This window comes from Chanos chanos, chromosome 3 (assembly GCF_902362185.1).
Source record: "Chanos chanos chromosome 3, fChaCha1.1, whole genome shotgun sequence".
In the NCBI taxonomy this organism is placed as follows: domain Eukaryota; kingdom Metazoa; phylum Chordata; class Actinopteri; order Gonorynchiformes; family Chanidae; genus Chanos; species Chanos chanos.
In genome coordinates this window covers 55,738,579-55,758,325 of record NC_044497.1, presented here as the reverse complement: position 1 = coordinate 55,758,325, position 19,747 = coordinate 55,738,579, and the positions used below count along the sequence as shown (strand labels likewise).

Below are 19,747 nucleotides of genomic sequence, written 5' to 3'. Positions count from 1 at the left end.
TATGTAAATATATCCAGTTAGATCTATGAAATTAATAAATTAAAAAAATAATTTCTTGTGAAAGTAAGGAAATGTTTTGTTATTAAGCAAGCTACAACACATTTGTTAATGTCAAGCTTGTTCTAAATAATCTAAACAGTAATTCGTGTGATATGTATCTAGTACATAATTAGAAGTTACTAAATAAATGTTATGGAATCCAGTGACAAAAGTCACGGCAAAAAAACATTGTATTGCCCCCCCCACATCTCCACTTCCCCCAGATTCAGCCTAACACTCGACCATCAGCCTGTCACCCTATCAGCACTCACCTTCACCAGCTTACTAACCACAGGATCATGAACTGATAAGTGATTACATTTCTTCATATATATATATATATATATATATATTATATATATATATACATACACCTTTGTTTCCATCTACACTTGGAAAAACCTTCCATTTCCAATGAGAGTTCTGAGCTGTGTTGGTCCTGTTGGTGTTATTCCTGTTTCCATGTTCTGACCCTTGTCTGTCTCCTCTTTTCTGACTCCTTGTCCTGCCCTCAATGGTCTCATACCTTCAGTGCTGATCTGCATCTGCTTTAGCGGTTTGGATTCAGTTCTCCACTGTGTATGCATCCTGGATCCCTGGATTTGGTGACACATGTGAGTGTTTCTCAAACTGAACAACTGCATTAGTTACAAGTAGTTTACACTCTGGAGAGCAGACTGCAAAATAAAGTAAGCTTAAATGATTCCCCCAGAGGGGTTCTGCTAAATTCCATTTTCTACATATTTATGACAAAAAACAAATCGTATGACACTTTCAGAAAACTGCAGATCTTTCTGTTCTCTCACACTGTCTAGCGAGTGTACACAGTTTCAGTTGGACAGCTGGCTAGCTAGACAGACTCCACATAGTGGCTCACCTCCAGAAACAATCTGCACTCTGTAGCATTGCAATGAAAGAGTCAATCTACAAACAACCGTCCCTCCAAACTTCATCAGCAACATTTTACAAGGCACATAGAGGGAAAAAAGACCATTTTGCAGTCTGTGCCATTCCAATGAAAGAGTCAATATACAAATCACCGTCACTCTCAGCATCATTCCAATGAAAGAGTCAATCTACAAATCACCATCACTCCCAGCATCATCAGTAACATTTTATAGAACACATAGAGGGGAAAGAAAGCGCATGTTTATTCATCACTCGTATGGTGTCATTGAAAAGAGTGCCTCGTTCTCCCCTTTTTAATCGACAGTGACAACTGCTGAGTGAGCAGCATTCAGCAGAGATCAGCACTGAACTAAAAAGAACTGCCCGGCCTGCTCCGTCATGCACATGTAGTAACTTTACATGAAGGTAACAACAAGGCGTGAATATCTATCTCCTTAATGCTGCCAGCCATCAGAAAACATACTGTAGGTTTCAGATCAGGTAGAGAGCTATTCGGTGTTAATAGGCACATGAGCGACTTGCTGCTCTGCTGCTGGGAGCTGGATTTGTCTACTGTGCTAAACAGCATCCACAGACTCCTCAGGAGCCTAGGGACATTGTGTCTATTTTCTTAGCGGGAGTAGCCACATTAATTCAGTATTAAGAAGGCTACATTTGTAGTATAGACAAAATGCATTTTTGCCAAACGAATGAACGAATGAATGAATAAACAGATTAATGAATGAATGAATCAATCAATTAATCAATTCATCAGTTAATTAAGTAATTAAATGATACACACATGCATTTAAAACCTATGACCATTTTATAACTTAATTTCTTTTCATTTCAGTCTGAGTTGTTTTTAAATTAGGATGTTTTGCATTATTTCTCTTATCCTTACCTGTTAATTTTGTGGGATTAGTTAAAAATAATCCTGTGTTATAATGATTATTTCCATTCCATTACCACATGCATCATATGTGGTGGCAGTACTGAACCAGAGAGAAACTGGACTGTCACACTGGTCCCTAGGGCTAGAGTTCAGAACCACTAAGGTACTGATCACAGCCACATACTGACCTTATAAATGTTGATTTATTAATTATTTAGAGCATTGATCACCCAATCACAGAGCACACCATTCCTTACTGTTATGGTTTATTACTTGCCAATTAATTTGTATTTACTGTCCAGTTACCACACTGGCAATATTTAGGAAGTCCCCCTGCATACTTCACATCCTGTCCCCTATGCACACCCCTCCAAACCCCCCCACCACCACCACCCAGCCCAACCCCCCGGCCCGTTCCACTGTTATTCACTGAAGTGTTTACATGTCCTATAAGTACATTTTGTATTTGTTCCGCTGTTTTTAAAGTCAATATAAACTGACTACACTTAAAGCATTTTATTCTCTGAATCTCAGCATCATATGACAACCAGTGTGAAAAGCTTTTCCTTATGTTATAATGTGAGTTATAATATAATGTATAATGTTATAATGTAGTTATGTTATAATGTGAGTTATAATATAATGTATAATGTTAGAATGTAGTTATGTTATAATGTGAGCACCTATGTGTAAGTGTAAAGGACAATAAACTAGAAGAACCAGACTTGAACTGAACTGAACTGAACATTTATCTTCAGCTAAAATTAAACAAGTATGAATGTGTGTTTATCTGTCGAGAACAGAAAACAGTTTTCCTTTTCTCCTTTAAAAACCGAATCCATCCAAAGATGTACCCCTGTCTCGGTGTAGAGAGAGAGGGGAGAGGGAAAGGGAGGGAGGAAGGGAGAGAGAGAGAGAGAGAGAGAGGGGGAAGGAGAGAGGGAGGGGAGAGAGAGAGAGAAAGGGAGGGAGAGAGAAAGAGAGAAAGAGGGAGGGAGAGGTAAGGAGAGTGCATGTAGCCACATTTAAGTCATTTTGCTTCATCTTGTACAGGGACACATTTCATTAAGCCCACCAGCTGGGGCAATGGCTGTCTGTGTTCCCTCATCTGTCTTACAAACATATCAGGCCTCTCCTACATTCCTACCCTCACACAGGCCTGGCCTACAATGGACTTACTGACACCATATACTTATTTGTTACCCTCTCTCTCTCTCTCTCTCTCTCTCTCTGGTTTGCCATTCTGTGTGGCTCTGTTCCATGGACAGATCATTAAGCCTGTCTTTTTTCTGATTGATTCAGTTACTGCCCACCGGGTCAGTCAAAATTTCTCTCTCCCTCACTCATCCTCTCTCTCTCTCTCTCTCTCTCTCTCTTTCTCTCTCACCCTCTTTCTCTTCTCTCGCTCCCTCTCTCTTCCTCTATCTCAATCTCTTTCTCTCTCTCCCTCTCACCCTCTTTCTCATTCTCTCTCTCTCTCTCTCTCTCTCTCTGTCTATTTGTCTTTCAGCATCTGTTTTTCCATTTCCTAGCTCTGTGGTGCACACATGGAGAAGGTCCAGTGTGTACCAGGAATGGCTAAGACCAAGTTAATTGGTATGGAAAGGGAGGCGAGCGAGAGCAGAGGCCAATTAAAGAGCTGTGGTCCTGCTGGGAACCGTGAGGGCAAAGTGCTGTAAGCAATGTGAGTCTAGGCCTAATTACGGGGGAATGAAACTCTGTGTTTCATTTGGAAATGTTCTTTATGTCTTTGATTCAGAGATCGATATCACCCAACATTTAGCTCCGGGGGGAAAAAAACTGTAATAACCAAATATCTGCCTAGAGCCACACAGGGACCACACGTATGATCACAGAGAACTTAACACGACCCTGTCTCCAGCTGTGGAGTTCCAGTGGTTTCTCTAAAGCTTGGAAATCTGCGATGAACCCTGGACATATTTTCCACTCTACTCTTTGATCTTACTGTATGTCTTTGGATTGGGCTGAGCGCTGCACATCTGTGGAGGTGTCAGGGATATCGCTCTCTCTCTCTTTCTCTCTCTCTCTCTTTCTCTGTCTGAGGAAGAAAGTGAGTGTTTTTTCTCCTCTCCACTCTTCTCCTCTTCTCTCCCTTGGGTGACAGGCAATGATCTGTGAATCAGCACTTCAAAGGAGCGAACAACAATTCCTTTCATTTACCCATCCTCTGTGGTCATCCACTCCCATATATACAAGATATTACGAAGAAAGAATGTCAGAAGAGGAAGATAAATAAAGGATGGATGACTGAGGGAGTGAGTAGTAAACAGGGAGAGAGAGAGAGAGAGAGAGAGAGAGTGAGTCACTGGGTCTGAGAGAGAGTTCTGTCCTAAAGAAGAACAAGGGAAAGGTGGGATGAGAGAAGAGAAGAAAAGAGATGGAGATGAGGAGAAAATAAAACTGTGAGAGAATTTCTCATTGGGGCAGTTCCACACCCTCAGTTGGTGGTGGGCTTTGGGCTGGGTGGGGAGGAACATGGTGCTGAGATGGTGTTAGGGATGTTCCCCTAACTAAATCCATTTATGGGCTAAGAGAGAGCTAGAAAACTGAATTACAACCAGGTATGTCTGCTTCAGGCTTCAGCTCTTCCATTTTTGCTCTCTTGCAAACATATTCCAATCTCTAACCTCTTAAACCCAACCTTGCCAGACCCCCTGCCAGTCAGGATCCTCCACCCAGCCAATGATACTCTCCCAACACTCTGTAGCCAATGACGCTGCCCCAGAGGTCTGTAGAGTGGTCACATGACTGACTGAGCCAACAGCACTGTCCCTGGGCTCTGTAGTGTGGTCCCCTGACCTCCTTTAGTTCACTGTAATCCCACAGTCTGTGATAACACTCTTCGACAGCACCAGATGTATGGTGCTGTGACACACACACACACATACACACACACACACACACACACACACACACACACACCCCTCCTCACTTACATGTTAATGCTCCCGTGAGCTGTATCACCAGCGGCCTCATTACCTCCTTATCCCTATTGTGCACAGCACCAGAGATTTTTCTGCCGTTATGAAAACAAAAACTGTCCTAGAATTACAGCGGGCCAGTCCCACGGGCTCTCACGTTGTGAGCGCGTCCTTAACTCCGCATCTGCATCTTCCAGATACTCTGAAACAGAAATTTTACACCACAACCTGTTTTACGTTTATCCTATAATCACCCGACGGAAGTGTTGACCCAAGCCCTGGGTTCAGTCAGCACCGGCATCGCAAACAGAGCCTGTATAGAAAAAACAGATAGATACACAGATAGAAATCTGGTTAGTGGTCATTTCTGGCTCAAATCTTTAAGTTATTGCGATCTGAACTCTCTCATTTTGGAAGTCTGTTTTATTCTCTGTGGAGTGGCTTATCTTCGGCCTCACTTGTCTTCAGCGGTCTTAAGGGGGGGGGGGGGGGGGGGGGGGGATAAAGAAATCCCATTGGGGGGGGGTGTGTGGAGTAAACGACGGTGAGGAATGGCCGGCTTTGGGGAAGCAGTGATCTGCGGGACACGTGAGAAAAAGACTCGCTCATACGGCAAATCCCACGTCGCCCGCGCCTGGTGTTTACCCCGAGGCGCCGTATCGTTCTCAATCTGCCCGTGTCGGTTCTTCAGAAAAAAAACCCATTAAAAAGCGCTAATCTCCCACAGGGAGGAGGACACCGTGTGCCCTCTCTCCTCTCTGCTCCGCTTTGCTCCTCGCTGAGCTCAGCAGCAGAGCACAATGCTCCTGACCCCGTCTCCTCATGCCACGCGGCCACGCGGCAGTATTTGCATGTGCTGTCTGTTTCTCCTCTCACGCCTCCCCTCTCCACCTAAGCCGCCCACAGGAAAACGTAGCATTAGCTCTCCAAAGCTGATGAGCAGTGCTGTTATTATTTTTTTTATTTTTTTATTTTCGTCTTTATGACAGTGTAGGTGTAAACTGTGCATTATAAGTGTGAGTCTAACACCAGATCAAAAGGGGGATTATCTTTGTTCAAGGAAATATATATTTATATATTTTTATTATATTTACTTTATATATATACACATGCATACACACATACACACACACACACACACACATATATATTACGTACGTGTTCTTTAACAAAGATACATGTGCGTGTGTGCGTATGTGTGTGTGTGTGAACATGTGCTTTGTGTGTATAATTATATTGTAATTCATTAGATTCAATACATTTAAACAAAAAAAAAAAAAAATTAAAAATGCGATATGTGTACAGATCTGTGTCTGTTTTCGATTGCCAGATTTATCTCAGAGTTGAATAATGATCACATGACTACTTAGTGAGGTTGTACTGTGTGCCGTCTGGCTTGATTAACTGTGGGCTGGTAACACTAACAGGCAAGAGTGAAATTGGAAGACCACAGAGATCTTTGATTTTGACAAGGATTAAAACTGATTATGTTGAGGAGATGTCATGAACCACGAGCCGCAGAGAGAGCCCACTCTTTGAGCAAGAGGGGTTTTTTTTGTTTTTTTTCTACACTTCACATCTTAGGAGTTCTTTTCAGTCTCTTTTCTCCAGAAAATGACCTTTGTGAATGGCTGGGGAAAGTCATCTAAGCTTGTGAAATGTCTTAGGGACGGAGGTCAAGCCTCAGACAAGGCAATCTAAAAGAACGAAAAATCCAGCTCATCATCTCCAAACCGATCCCCAAACTAAAGAGAGGTCCACCAGTCGTCTGGAGTACAGCTAAAGAATCAGAGGGAGAGGAATGGGAGGGGGTTTGGGCGTGGGTGGGCGGGGCTTTTATAAATCTAATTACTCTGAGACATGGGTCTCCCTTTCAAGACACTAAGGGTTGAGAGGGTTGTCATGACGATGGTCGAGCTATGATAGCGATGATCATAAAACGTTATTATGCATGGTCACACTGACGTTACCTCTGTTTGGGTTTGGAAAGTGTGGGTTCGTTTTTTTGGAGTCATGTTGAACCCCTGCTGAAGTTCTTTGCGTTCAGCTGACCAGCACGCTGGACCAAACGTGTTTCTCCAAACCACTATTAGGGACCATCACTGGTTTTTTGTGCGTGTGTGTGTGTGTGTGTGTGTGTGTGTGTGTTTCAGCAAAGAGAACGGGGGTTGGATTTGCTGTCTGGACACAGCCAGGGAGGCAGAACAACAGCTTACAAAAGAAAAGTCAACAACTCAGTCAACTCAGAGAGAAGGTCACACACATGTACTATTCCTCACACACACACTCAAATCTACGATTAAGGCAGAGACAGGAAGACAGCGAGAGAGGGAGAGAGGGAGAGGGAGAGAGGGGAAGAAAATAGGAACGTCATTCTCCAAAGACTCTGGAGACCCTAAAACTCGCCCGAGCGCTGTGATGGTCTAGCGGAAACGCATTCATTCGTGGGAAGGCTGGCGAACGGCTTGCTGTTCCTCCGATAACAGAGAGTTGAGATTTTTCTTTGCCCTTTTCTGTTTCTCATTACCTCATCTCAACCGCCGCAGAAACATGCCTACAGACGAGCCGTCCGCCCTGGCCTCAGAAGTGGCCTTTCGAAAGGTCACATGACGGAACTAACAGATAGGTAACCTTGGTAGTCATCGCGGTAGGAATCTCAGGCTGGAGCATGCCTTTGCTGCCCTTCTCTAGAGTTTACGCTGACCCATGAGGTGATAATGGTAGGCGGGGCTTAGAGGAGTCTGCCTGGTCAGCCAGGGCTAATAACTGGGTCTCGTCACATGTTTTCGCCCGAGCCTCTGCCAATCAGAGGAAAGACAGTGGAAGAAGCCGACCTGTCTTAATGGAGATGCAGAGCCTCTTCCTCCAGACACGCTGTGGTGGGGGTTGTGGATGTGTCCTTTCTCCATCATCAGCTTTTCTCACTCCAGCCTCCGAAGGTGTTAAACACAACAGCAGCTTCACAAGTGTAATTCCTTACTTAACTCACTTAGGAACTGTTTCCCTGTCAGTCTCAGAGAATAACAGTCGGCCAAAGGGTAGTGCTCTCTCTCTCCCTCTCTCTCTCTCTCTCTCTCTCGCTCTCTCTATCTCTTTCGCTCTCTCTCTCTCTCTCTGCCTGCTGCTCCCTAACCTGATTGAAAACTTTTTCTGATTGAATTTTGAATTAGAATGGCTGAGGTGGGAATTTTTCTTGATCAACGACGGCGATTGTTCAACAGTTTCCTGGAAGCTCCAACACCCCCCCACCCCCCCTTGCCCCCTTCACTCACTAGATCATTCATTACATCTAGATCCACACACACACACACAAACACACACTACACTTGCACACGCACACACACACACACACACACACGCACACACACGCGCACACACACACACACATGCACATACACACGCAAGCAGACACACTCGCAAGCACGCACGCAAACACCCGAGAGGGCACTCAGATATAATTAGGTGCAAAGCAATTATTCTTATGATGAAAATTCACTTGATGATCTGTCAGACTCTCCAGGTTTGTGAGGTATGCTGATGTTTGTTTTAATGGGTCTCTCACTTTGCATAGCAATTGCCCCCCTCCCCATTAATGCCCGCCAGTATTTACTCTGCATCCGTCTTCTGTGTCTCGTCCGTTTGAGAGGGCTGAGAGAATCACGCGCCGCAAACAGGAACAGAACATCTCAACCATGAGGGCTGTGGATTATAAAGCCTGCCAATGGAAATGATCCCCTTTCGGGCTCAAGCGGGCACACTTAATCAATAAAGAAAACAGGAGAGGGAGAGAAAGAGAGAGGGAAAGTGAGTGAGCAAGTGAGTAAGTGAGAGACGGAGAGAGAGAGAGAGAGAGAGAGAGAGAGAGACAGAGACAGAGAGAAAGAGAGAGAGAGGGAGGGAAACAGAGATAAGACAAGTTTATACCAATTGGAGATGAATGAAATAAGGATAAGACAACACATGACATCTTTTTTTTTAAACGTGTGTGTGTGTGTGTGTGTGTGTGTGTGTTTAGTGTACCAGTTCACTAAAAGCCCCTCTGTCCTTCTTGAACAAGACGTACACTTCACATGTACAGGTTAAAAGCCTTTTCAGTTTACTTAAAAGCAGTAAGTGCAATTTTTCAAAAAGGCCACCTGGAACCAGCATCCCTCAACCAAGCCTTTATCCTGGTGCCATAAGCTTTTATTATTATTATTATTATTATTATTATTATTATTTTATTTTATTTTAATTATAAATTTATTTTTTGCAGGGGTGAAATTATTCATGGTCTGCACAATGCAGCTCCTCCCCAATCCGCCAATCTGCCAAAGAGTGGTCACCCAGGAGACGGGGCAGCAACGCCATGACAACAAGCTATTGCACCAATCCACAGAGTGGCTCAGAACAAGCCGTGTCATTTCCTGCTTTCTTTTCTTTTATTTCCTCTTTCACCGGCTGCACTTTTTCAGTTTGGGGTTTCTTTCTGTTCTACATAAGCCACTGAAGGTGTGCCTTTTCACTGCTGTTACCTTTTTGTGTGTCTTTTGGCTGTCACCACTTTTCCCTACCAGATGTTCCTTTTAACATGACGTCCTCTTAGATCAACGTTTCAGATGAATATAAGATTAATACAATATCAGACCTGTGTCACATAGATATGTGTAATATTTGAAAGACAGAGCCCTGTTCCAGTTCTCCTCAGTGCACCCTTGTGTCCTTACTCTTTACATTAAGAGGACGTCAGTTTTGATCACGACTTTTGATGTGACGTTTGTTTGGTATTTGCATCCACAACAAACTCAGCCCCGTTAGACTTTTAATAACTTCAGCAGCAAAGACAAAGGAACCATATGAGAGAAGAGGATCAAATCTTTCAGATGATTCAAATGCGTAGTTGAGTCGGGCATATAGAGATGCTCTCCGCAAAGTAGTCGGCGAGTTTATTTTAACAGACCCCATCGAGCTTATTTTAACAAATTCCATGGCTGTGAATATCTCCAGCCATGATTCAGAGTGTTGATTAAAAGGCCATTGTTGGAGCTGTCTATCATATCTTACACAGACAGCTCTGCCACACTCATCCTGCCATACCGGCTCATCTCTCTCCATTCCTCATTCTGTCACAACCTGAATAATTCAGGCCGCGGAGATAGATTTTTGATGGCATGATTTCAAATCAGCGACGGATCTCAGACTCATCTAGGGGTTTTTTTGTGTATGTGTGTGTGTGTGTGTGTGATTTTTTTTCCTCTGTTTTTTTCCAGCCTAAAGTCAATTTTGGAAAATGAAATATTTATGCATAGATAAATTGTTTGGAGATCAGCTTGCTCCCAGACTGCCCGGCTGGTCTATTCATTCAGATTCCAATAAAGAAAATCAGAGGATGCAAAATGAACAAGAAGAAGAAGAAGAAAAAGAAGAAGAAGAAGAAGAAGAAGAAGAAGAAGAAAAAGAAAAAGTAGAAGAAGAAGAAGAAGAAGAAGAAGAAATCACTTAATGAATTGTTTCCTTCAAGGTGCTCTTCTCCATCATATGAACATATAACGTTAAGCATGTAAGTGTTTGGTCATTCATTTCCTAATCATGTCATTTCAGAATCCCTTTGAATGATAATCGTTGTGGACCACATCAAACGTCTGACGTCATGACGCCTTGGAAAAGCTGAACTTTTCCCTCCATATCACACAATTTAACAAACCTGATAAAACATGACATATATGCCAAACCCACTTGTTGGTCTCAGAGGACAGAGTTTAACGGTCAAGTTATTTTTCCACGTTTTCAGCATCACACTCGATCTCACAAACTCTGACGCCACACTTTGAAGACTGAAAGTTGTAAAGGGGGAAAAACTCACACAGCTTGAATGAGTCACGTAAGCAGTCAGAATGGGAATTGTAGTTAAGCATGGCATCTAAGAGGGCAGTCATTATTTCAGAGCTACAGACAGCTAAAATGGACAACACGGTTTCTCCCTGTCAGTACTGTTTTAGAGGAAAGCCAATGGGACCTGAACCTCACACGCCAAACCCCCTGCTTTACGCCGTGAGGAGCAGGCAGTCAAATAGGCTTTTCCTGTCAAGAGTCTTGAATCAGAGTAACTGTGATTTACTTTTTTTTTTCCACGGCAGACTGTTTCCTCTCTTAAAAGATTTATTTATTTATTTACTTACTTATTTATCTTTTACCAACTTCTCTGCGCTGAATTCACAGGCTAGTTTAATGAACCAAGCTGTCAAACAATTTTTACTTTATTGAATCAACAAGCCTTAAGTACCTGAGTGTTTCTCATGCACACAAAAACATGGGGATGCTTAAATTTAAGTTAAGTTCAGTGAAGACTGATGAAATATATTATGGTTAAATGAAAAACAGTAGAAAAACAGTAGGTACTGAGACGTTTTTTAATAGACTAGCAGAAGCTTCTCAAACTCACTTGACCTCTTTCTTCTGGATGATAAGAACCTTCTGGAAACAAAAGGAAAACTTTCAGGAGCTTCTGTTCATGGTTGCGTCAGACGCGGACTCTTAAACTGGTCTGAGAGCCTAAACAAGAAGAAGATTACGAAGCCTAACACACACACACACAAAGAGAAAGCGAGGGGAAAAAAGATCAAACGGCTACCAATGGCATCACAGGGAATGATGGAGTAAGGTGGGCTCGCGAGACATTTCTTTTTACGCCTCCCGTAGCGCGCGACTACTGCCCTAATGAACTGTCCCTTTCACTGGATGAACGTTAAGGCAGGGCAGGCCTCATCACCTAAAAGCGCATGCCCAAATCGATCTTAAGGCAAGGTGAAAAATAGTGATGAAATTAGCCACTCTACTAGCGCTATAAAAAAGGCAAATTGGAAGGAAACATTAGAGAGATGGCCGAAACGGGAGGTATACAGTGGCATTAACAACAATTAGAACATTGTTTTTCTCTAAGGAGCAGGCTGCTGCAATACACGCTACCCGCAAGCCGCGCGAAACGAGGCAACGGCAAACAGCATTTGTTAAATGTTTATATACTTATATCGTATATACTTACGATAGTGTAACGATCTAATCTCATGCATAAGTGTAATGAATACGAGTCACTATACACGAAACAGGCCTATTTTGTCTAATCATAAAATTGTTGGAGTGTTAATGAGTGGCCTTCTTGGAATATGTGCATCCGGTCAGGCTTACAGTATATCCAATGGTCATTTCAGGTTGAACGCCGATAAAACTGCCACATCGCCTTTCAAGTCCCTTTAAGGTAGAGAGATAATATCTGCACTCCGATCATTATTTTCAGAGACCAAAAGGGTGAAACCTGAAAAAAAGAGACTGCCATTTAAGAGGAAAAATACGCTGAGTAAGAAGAAGGGGTTAAAGCAGAATTCTTCTTCCACTTCTGTTTTTTGTTTGTTTATTACAAAGCCAAAGCTCTAGGTAAGTATTTAGTTAGGAGTATTTTGTTTGGATTACAAGGAAAAATGGGCGGAAAACTATATACCCTATCTGCGGCACCGCACTGCAGGTTCCACACACACGACACGTTCACCCACCACTTTCAAGTTTCTGGCGCTTTGGCGCCATCTGGTGATGATAATTCAGACACTGCATCATCCTGCATCAAATTTTCAGTTCAGGTGTGAAATGGACTGTAAATTTACTGTCAAAATGCGACAGTGGCACATAATCCAGGGCTGAAGAACATGAACGAGTGTGAATCTTTCTCAGATTTCTGTCACGGCTGCCTACTGTCTCATACTTCAAAAGTCTGTACGTGATCTTGCTTCTTTTCTGTGGTCTTTTCTTTGTCTTTTAACAACCTGATGAGGTGGAAAATTTGGTGAGGAAATAAAGAAAAAGATCAATGACACGTTTGGTTCTTGTCCCTGCATATTTTTACTCCCATCACTGGGAGTCTGTCACTTTAAATTCAACTCATGAGTTCCATTCAGGAAATACAGATATCAACCAAGTTACATACACACATTCATTTATTCATGTCCACACATATTAGCACACATGCATAATATCACACAAACACACATAAATACACACACACACGCATTAGTACACATGCATAATAACACACACACACACACACACACACACAAACAGAAGTGTGTATGTGTTCCATTTAGGAAATACAGTTATCAACCAAGGTACATACTGTAATACACACAGACACACACACACACACACACACACACACACACACACACACACACAGAGCCAGTAAGTGGTAATTGCATTCGCGGCGTCCTCTGTATCAATCATTTGTCAGTGTAAAAGCCCAGAGGCCTCCGCTGCAGGCTCTGATTGAGAGAAATCAATAAGGATTACTTGAGCACACATAGGTAATCAATTTTCCTCAACAGGCTCACTCTGTTATCAGGAAATCCTCATTTACTTGGAAGGCCTGCGTTGGCCCATCTGGTCCGATGTCAAAATCTTTTTACCCAAGCTCAATTTGTAATCTTTATATTGATTTCTGCAGCCGCTTGGGCCAAAATACACTTTTCACTCATATTTCCCTTACAGTGATGGAACACTCAGACAATTACTGCTCTCAGTATATATCCCATCTCCAAGGGAAAACTGGCTTTTCACTGACACCCCCACACTGACCAGGGTCAGCCCCCCCCCCCCCCGTCATTTCGCTGGTTCAGAACCTGCCCAAACAGAGCAGCCTTCTTCTGCTGTTTCCCTGCCAATCACAGGAGCAGATTCAAAATGGCTTGATCAGGAACTTTTAAAAAGAAACAAAAAGAAAAGAAAAGAAAAGAAAAGAAAAGAAAAGAAAAGAAACTCTGAACATATTTTGGAGAGCATTGTTTTCAGAGGCTTACAGTAGATGATGATGATGATGATGATGACAACGATGATAATGATGACAATGATAATGATGATGATGATGATGATGATGATTACTGTTATTATTATAATTATTATTAGCGTTGTTGTTGTTGTTGTTGTTGTCATCAACTACTCCAAAGAACAGACAGAAAATACATATGACATCCCCCCAGTCTCTCTCTCTCTCTCTCTTTCACACACACACACACACACACACACACACACATACACACACAAATTGCAGACCTGCGTCAAATAAGTATTTGAAGTATTTGTTTCAATACTCTTATAGGGTTGTTTTGAATAGTTTATTAAATTATTATTATTGTTGTTGTTAAAATGATTAATTATTAAAATTGTTTCCTTTTCCCCTTACAGAGTCTGTCGCAAAACTGAGATTTGTCCTGTTAATGAAGAGAGAGAGAGACCACCAGGAAAGGGGGCATAGAAGAGAGCAGGAACAGGATCCAGTGACTCACATGCTTCAGATACTTCTTTGACCAAAGTCTGCAGCACATACACTTGTGTTTGGTGTTTGTGTGAAAATTGTAATATGTTATAATGTCCAGCAGATGTCACCCTTCTCAACCGAAATGTGTAAAACATTCCACCCATACTGATGTACTGAAATCCCACTGGTCACAGAATCTTCTGATATCACACAATTACACTGGTTCAGATTAGTGCGTCCAAGTTTCTGATAAACTGGCATAATCATCCAACACCAGTCCTTTAGTAGAGAATCTGACATAGTCAAATTCAAAACTGAGTGTCAATCCATCAGAGTACTGTTGATAAGACCAGCAGGATTTTGAACTTTCAGGGGTAGATTTTTAGAGCAACCTAGTCAACACAATATCCATAAATATTTCTGTTGACGGCTCAGTGAGAAATAAGCACTGCATGTCTTCACTGAAGAGTGGAAAGTCTGTAATCATTATGGTTTTAGAGAAATAATTTATTTTTACCTTATACTGACAGAATACAGGAGTTTCTGTTGGGCTGTATTCTTGTATTTCATACTGACATACTGACTGATCAGTTTCAAACTTTCTCAGTCTTTTAGGGTGTGAGAGCAGGAAACTGCAGCTCTTCAGCCTTTCAAAGCTGAACTTTAAGTACGGTCAGAACTTTAAGAGACCGTCATGAGTCAAGACCGAGTAGCATCATGATTCCTGCAAGACCAAATTTCCTCACATCACTGACATGATAAGACATAAGACATGATGAGACGAAGAGCAGTCAGAGACAGTTACACGGAACTAAAAAGTAAGCACTGAAACATTTAGACTGGTCTGTCATCAACTGAGGATGTGAATATACAACAGTCTAATTGGTTTACTGATCACTGATTATCACTTTGTCTGTCCATATTTAGTGTCTACAGAAGACGTTGTAAAGAGAGAGAAAAGTCTGCCTCCCTCACGTCAACTAACACACACACACACAAACCAAACACAGACAGAGAAAGAGAGAGAGAGAAAGAGAGAGGGAGAGAGGGAGAAATACAGAGGTAGAATCAGCGTTTGACATATGCTGAAGGAATCCAGCAGAGACAGAGAATGTCAGAGAGAGAGAGAGAGAGAGAAAGACAGACATTACTCATGAGGTGGTAGTTAGATCAGGGAACAGATGTCTTTCATGCTGGAGTTTGAGGAATGAATCACCTCTCTGGCTGTGCAGTGGCTGCGGTCATTAGTCAGCCTTTTCTTCTGTACAGTGAAATTAGAGACAGGTCAGCCATGAACCTTGTGTCTTACAGAACAAAACAGGCGAATGCTATGGGGATTTAGGGAAAGAGGTTTGAGTGGGGGTTGGTCTCTGGGGCCAAAAAAGGGCATATCCTTCTCTTGGTTCTCACGTCCTCTGAGATGGTTAGAGGTGCCGCAGAAATGTTCTGCAACAACTGATATCATTTTTTCATGTCAACTTTTTTTTTTTTTTTTTTTCCTTTTCCCCACTTACATCGTTAATTACTCCCTCTGGCCCCGCCCCCATCCCCAAATATTCCACAATTTGTTTCATCACATTCATTACGAGACATGGGACAAACTAAAAATAAATAAATAAATAATAGTAATAATAATAATAATAATAATCAGAGTTCACCTTCCTCCATCAGTCATTTAATCAGAGTTCACTTTCCTCTATCGGTCATTTAATCAGAGTTCACTTTCCTCTATCGGTCATTCTGAGCCATTGCAGAATGCTCTGGAGGACACCCCCTCTTAAAATAAAGTGGTCAAAAACTCTCCTTACCAAAAAGGCTTTGCTATGGCAAGTGAAACTGCAGGAAGATGTTTCTTACTACAACTACCATTGCTACCATTATATGTATTTATATAAATACATCAATAGATAGATAGATAGATAGATAGACAGGTAGTTATTTGACAATACGAACATGTACATTTCAAAAATCAAATTAATATTCTGACATGAGACAAATGAAATTTAAGACCATTCCATTTTGTTTCTGTAGAAGGTCTCTTTGTTAACGGGCAGGGAGAAGGTATCTGCACAGTGTAGTCCGGGCCTGATTTTAGAAGTTCCCAAGGGAGCTATATCAGGAAATATAAGTTAACCAGACAAAAAAATATATCATCAGAAGAAGAGACTGAGTTGATTAAAATGACTCTCAGTTGTAATATAAATGAGATTATATTGCTCACAGGATCATAAATCCCAGGATCTGACTTTATGTATCGATTTAGTCTGTAGCCAAATGTATACTGGTTTTGATGAGTCTTAATACTGAAAACTTTTGTTCACTTAACAGCTGAAACAATAAAAATGCCTTTAAACCATTTAGCGCGAGCAGACGTACGAGTAGAGCTGTAATGTCCTCTTCAGTGACAGGTCAGAAAGAGCGGATTAGAAATTCATGTTTAAATATGGGAGCTTTAATCATATCAGGATTTACAGGAAGAACATGATGCTATTGAAAAAGCTCAAATTAAAGCCCGTAAGGGTCGCATACTCAAATGCCACGCATTCATCTGTACAATTATTTCGAGGGTTCTCTTCACCCAACATACAGTTTTGAAGGATAGCTCATAGGTTAACTGGTTACAAAGTATCGATTATGTAAAAAGGAACAGGGCTTGGCGTGTCGCTAAACCTATTGTCCCAGAGCACAACGCTCCCACGCTCTTTACGTGCGGCACGGGTAGGCCTGGGACCGTAGGCGGAGAAAGGAATCCCCGAGTCACGCTATTGGCTACCTTTCCACGTGAGGACTGAGAAGCTGATGAGATAGGTCAACCCACGTCTCTGTTTAAAGTAGGACTCGCACTCACTCAGTCAAGTGAGTTCATTCTGTCACCGTTAAAGAGATAAGACGAGGTGTAGAATTCAATAACCGCAGCAATGTGCGTAACAAGGCATTCTTGTTGATTTTGAACGCATAGGATATCGCATTTTGACAGGATAGAGCGTAAGTTTTTTTGTTTGTTTTCGCCTCGAACATTTTGAGTCACTTGGGGTGCACGGACTCATTTTTATTAACTCTGAAAACTAATAGAATGGGAGCTGTGCGGTTGACATTAAATTTTAACCAAATTAAGCGTTTACATGAATGTTTTAATGAATACTCCTCTTTACTTCTCTCTACAGATTTCATTGGATTCTGAACTGAAAAAAAATCTCTGACGAATCGCACACAGTCACAAGCTGAGACCTAACTGCACAAAGTATGTTATCACCACAGTATTTTTTTTCCAAAAACGGGAGAATACCTCACATAATTTTGAAGAGCTTGTCAGTATTTTAATGCACTTTCTTTTGAACGAATGTCTGAAGTACACCAGAAGTTTTCTTTTCTTTTGTCTTTCCTTTTTTTAAGGCAATTTCAGATTTTAAGAATTGTAAATGTTTCTATGTTGTCAGTGTTGGAATTAGATACATGTAAAAAATTTCGTGGAGAATTATGTCAAAATCTGCTGGACCTTTTGTTTTCATTATCAGCTTGGTTTTATGTTTGAATGTTAATGTATTTTATTTTTTCTTAACAGAAGCATCCATCCATCTCGGTCTATCGTTAGAAGTGAGGACAATTTCATCAGCAGCTCCATGCCTGCTATGTCTGTGGATCTCGCCATGCACCTGGGTCAGGGTCAACATCTGCCCCAGTTCTTAAGCATGGGCCCGAAACATCCCCTTCAGCTCCACTTTCCCACAACTGAACTTCAACTAGCCAGGACGAAGAGCCTCGCAACACTGCCTGTTCCGTTCTCGCAGACCTTGAGTCGGGCAGGAAGGAGTGGATACAACACAAAAAAGAAACGCGTGGTGTTTGCTGATGCTAAAGGACTTTCTCTCACAGCGGTGCGCGTCTTTACAGCCGACCCTTCCGAATCGTCGTCTGATGATTTGTCCCCGTCACCTGTGCACCAGCAATACCATACATTACCTGCCAGATTTAGGAAACAAAGACAGCATCCGGGCTTTCTGCAGCCCCACGCAGACCTCCTGTCTTTCCGCACCAGCCTGCAAGAAGCCCTGGTGCAGCTGGAGAGTTGCAGTGTCACTGACCGAGTACTGAGCGGTACGGTACGCGTCTTTAACATCAGCTCCGAAAAAGCCGTGCACGTACGCATCACTTTTGATACGTGGCGCACCTACCGAGACGTGCCATGCTCCTGCGTGCATCAACAGGACGGAGGGAGCGACACGGATTTGTTTACGTTCAGTATCCCTCTTCCAGCACACTTGGACCCACGCGAGCGCACTGAGTTCTGCATCTCATATCGACCTGCCGGATTGGGTTTACAGGTCTGGGACAATAACAGAGGTCAAAACTACAGAGTGTACGAAGAACCTGCGGAAAGTGGGAACGTTGCTATACCCCCATACCGTCCTCTTAAGATGCGGCGTCCGGCAGTGCGGCTGAAAAAGAAAGCACCTCAGCTTTGTCTGACCCAACCTGACCCAACTCACCATCCAGAGATAACTAAAGGCCAGAACTGGGGTTCTCTGGCGAACATTGCTCTGTCATGTTAAGCTGCCTGGAATTTTAGCCTGGAAATTTTGTTCGTTGTTCTAACTCGAGAGAGCACAGGCATTATTCTACAAAAGGAGTCCTGAGAACCTTGACTGAAAGATTACGGTCATCCACGGATTGGTAGAGGGAAAACAGTGAACCCAAACGGCGCACAGAACTTACTTTAAGGAGACTGAGGAATCTAAACATGCACTTTTTTCTAACAACTCCATTGAGTTGCCCCTTTTTTTTCTTTTTTTTTTTCTTTTTTTCTTTTTTTTTTACTATGGACTCTAATAGCACAGAGAGCACATACTGTATATAATCTACATGATGTATATAAGAAATGTAAATTGTATATACTGTCTATATGGCGCAGCCAAACCAAACAGATTTCACCACTGTGCCTATTTGGACTGTGTTATGTAACTAGAATTTTGTGCCACAGCTAAAATTCAATTAGTGTGCTTTTTTCTCATTGTTTTTTTTTTTCTTTTTTTTTTTTTTGCTTAATGCATCCGTTACATGTTTGGTGTCCCTCAGTTGAAAACTGGAATGTGAAAACAAATCATGAATGTGAATACTGTAAATGTGTATCTTATTTATTGCAATCACATATTTAATGTGTCTTTTATATGAACTCATACTCTGTGTTTGCACGATCGTTAATAGGGGTGTCTCTATTCCATCATGCAGAAGTCAGCCAACAGTTGAATGTGGACTGTGTTGCTTAATAAATGTCTTAAAAGAAAAGAATTCTGTGTGCTTCTCCTAATTACTGGTCATGGAAAAACACTGAGCTGGGTAGTTGGAGGGTTTTAGAAAGTAGGTGATTTCTAGGGGGTTGAGGGGGGATGCCATCCCCCTTGTGGGCAAAATGACCAAAATGCATCCCCCTTGTTAACCTGCCATCCCCCTATATACTCTGCAGAATAGTGTCAGTTACCATTGGGCCATCCCACCTGGAAAAAAAATGACAAATCTGTTTCTAGATGTGTATTGTAGGATCTGCCTGGGAAGTTTGAGGGTTGTGTACTGATTTGTTCTGTAGGATCTGCCTGGGTTGTTTTGGGGGTTATATATGTGCACTGATTTGTTCTGTAGGATCTGCCTGGGAAGTTTGAGGGTTGTGTACTGATTTGTACTGTAGGATCTGCCTGGGAAGTTTTGGGGGTT

At 42.1% G+C, this 19,747-nt stretch overlaps 1 protein-coding gene across 1 annotated transcript; it reads left to right on the top strand.

Annotated features, from left to right (window-relative positions):
• Positions 1–17,670: 17,670 nt before the first annotated feature.
• On the top strand, positions 17,671–18,591 carry ppp1r3c2a (protein phosphatase 1 regulatory subunit 3C2, duplicate a). Its single transcript, XM_030768100.1, has one exon. The coding sequence runs from the start codon at positions 17,671–17,673 to the stop codon at positions 18,589–18,591; it is 921 nt and encodes a 306-aa protein (XP_030623960.1).
• The last annotated feature ends 1,156 nt before the right edge of the window (positions 18,592–19,747 follow it).

What these genes read in the sequence shown, in the direction of transcription:
- ppp1r3c2a (XM_030768100.1), top strand. Translation starts at nt 17,671, where the DNA reads ATGTCTGTGGATCTCGCCATGCACCTGGGTCAGGGTCAACATCTGCCC.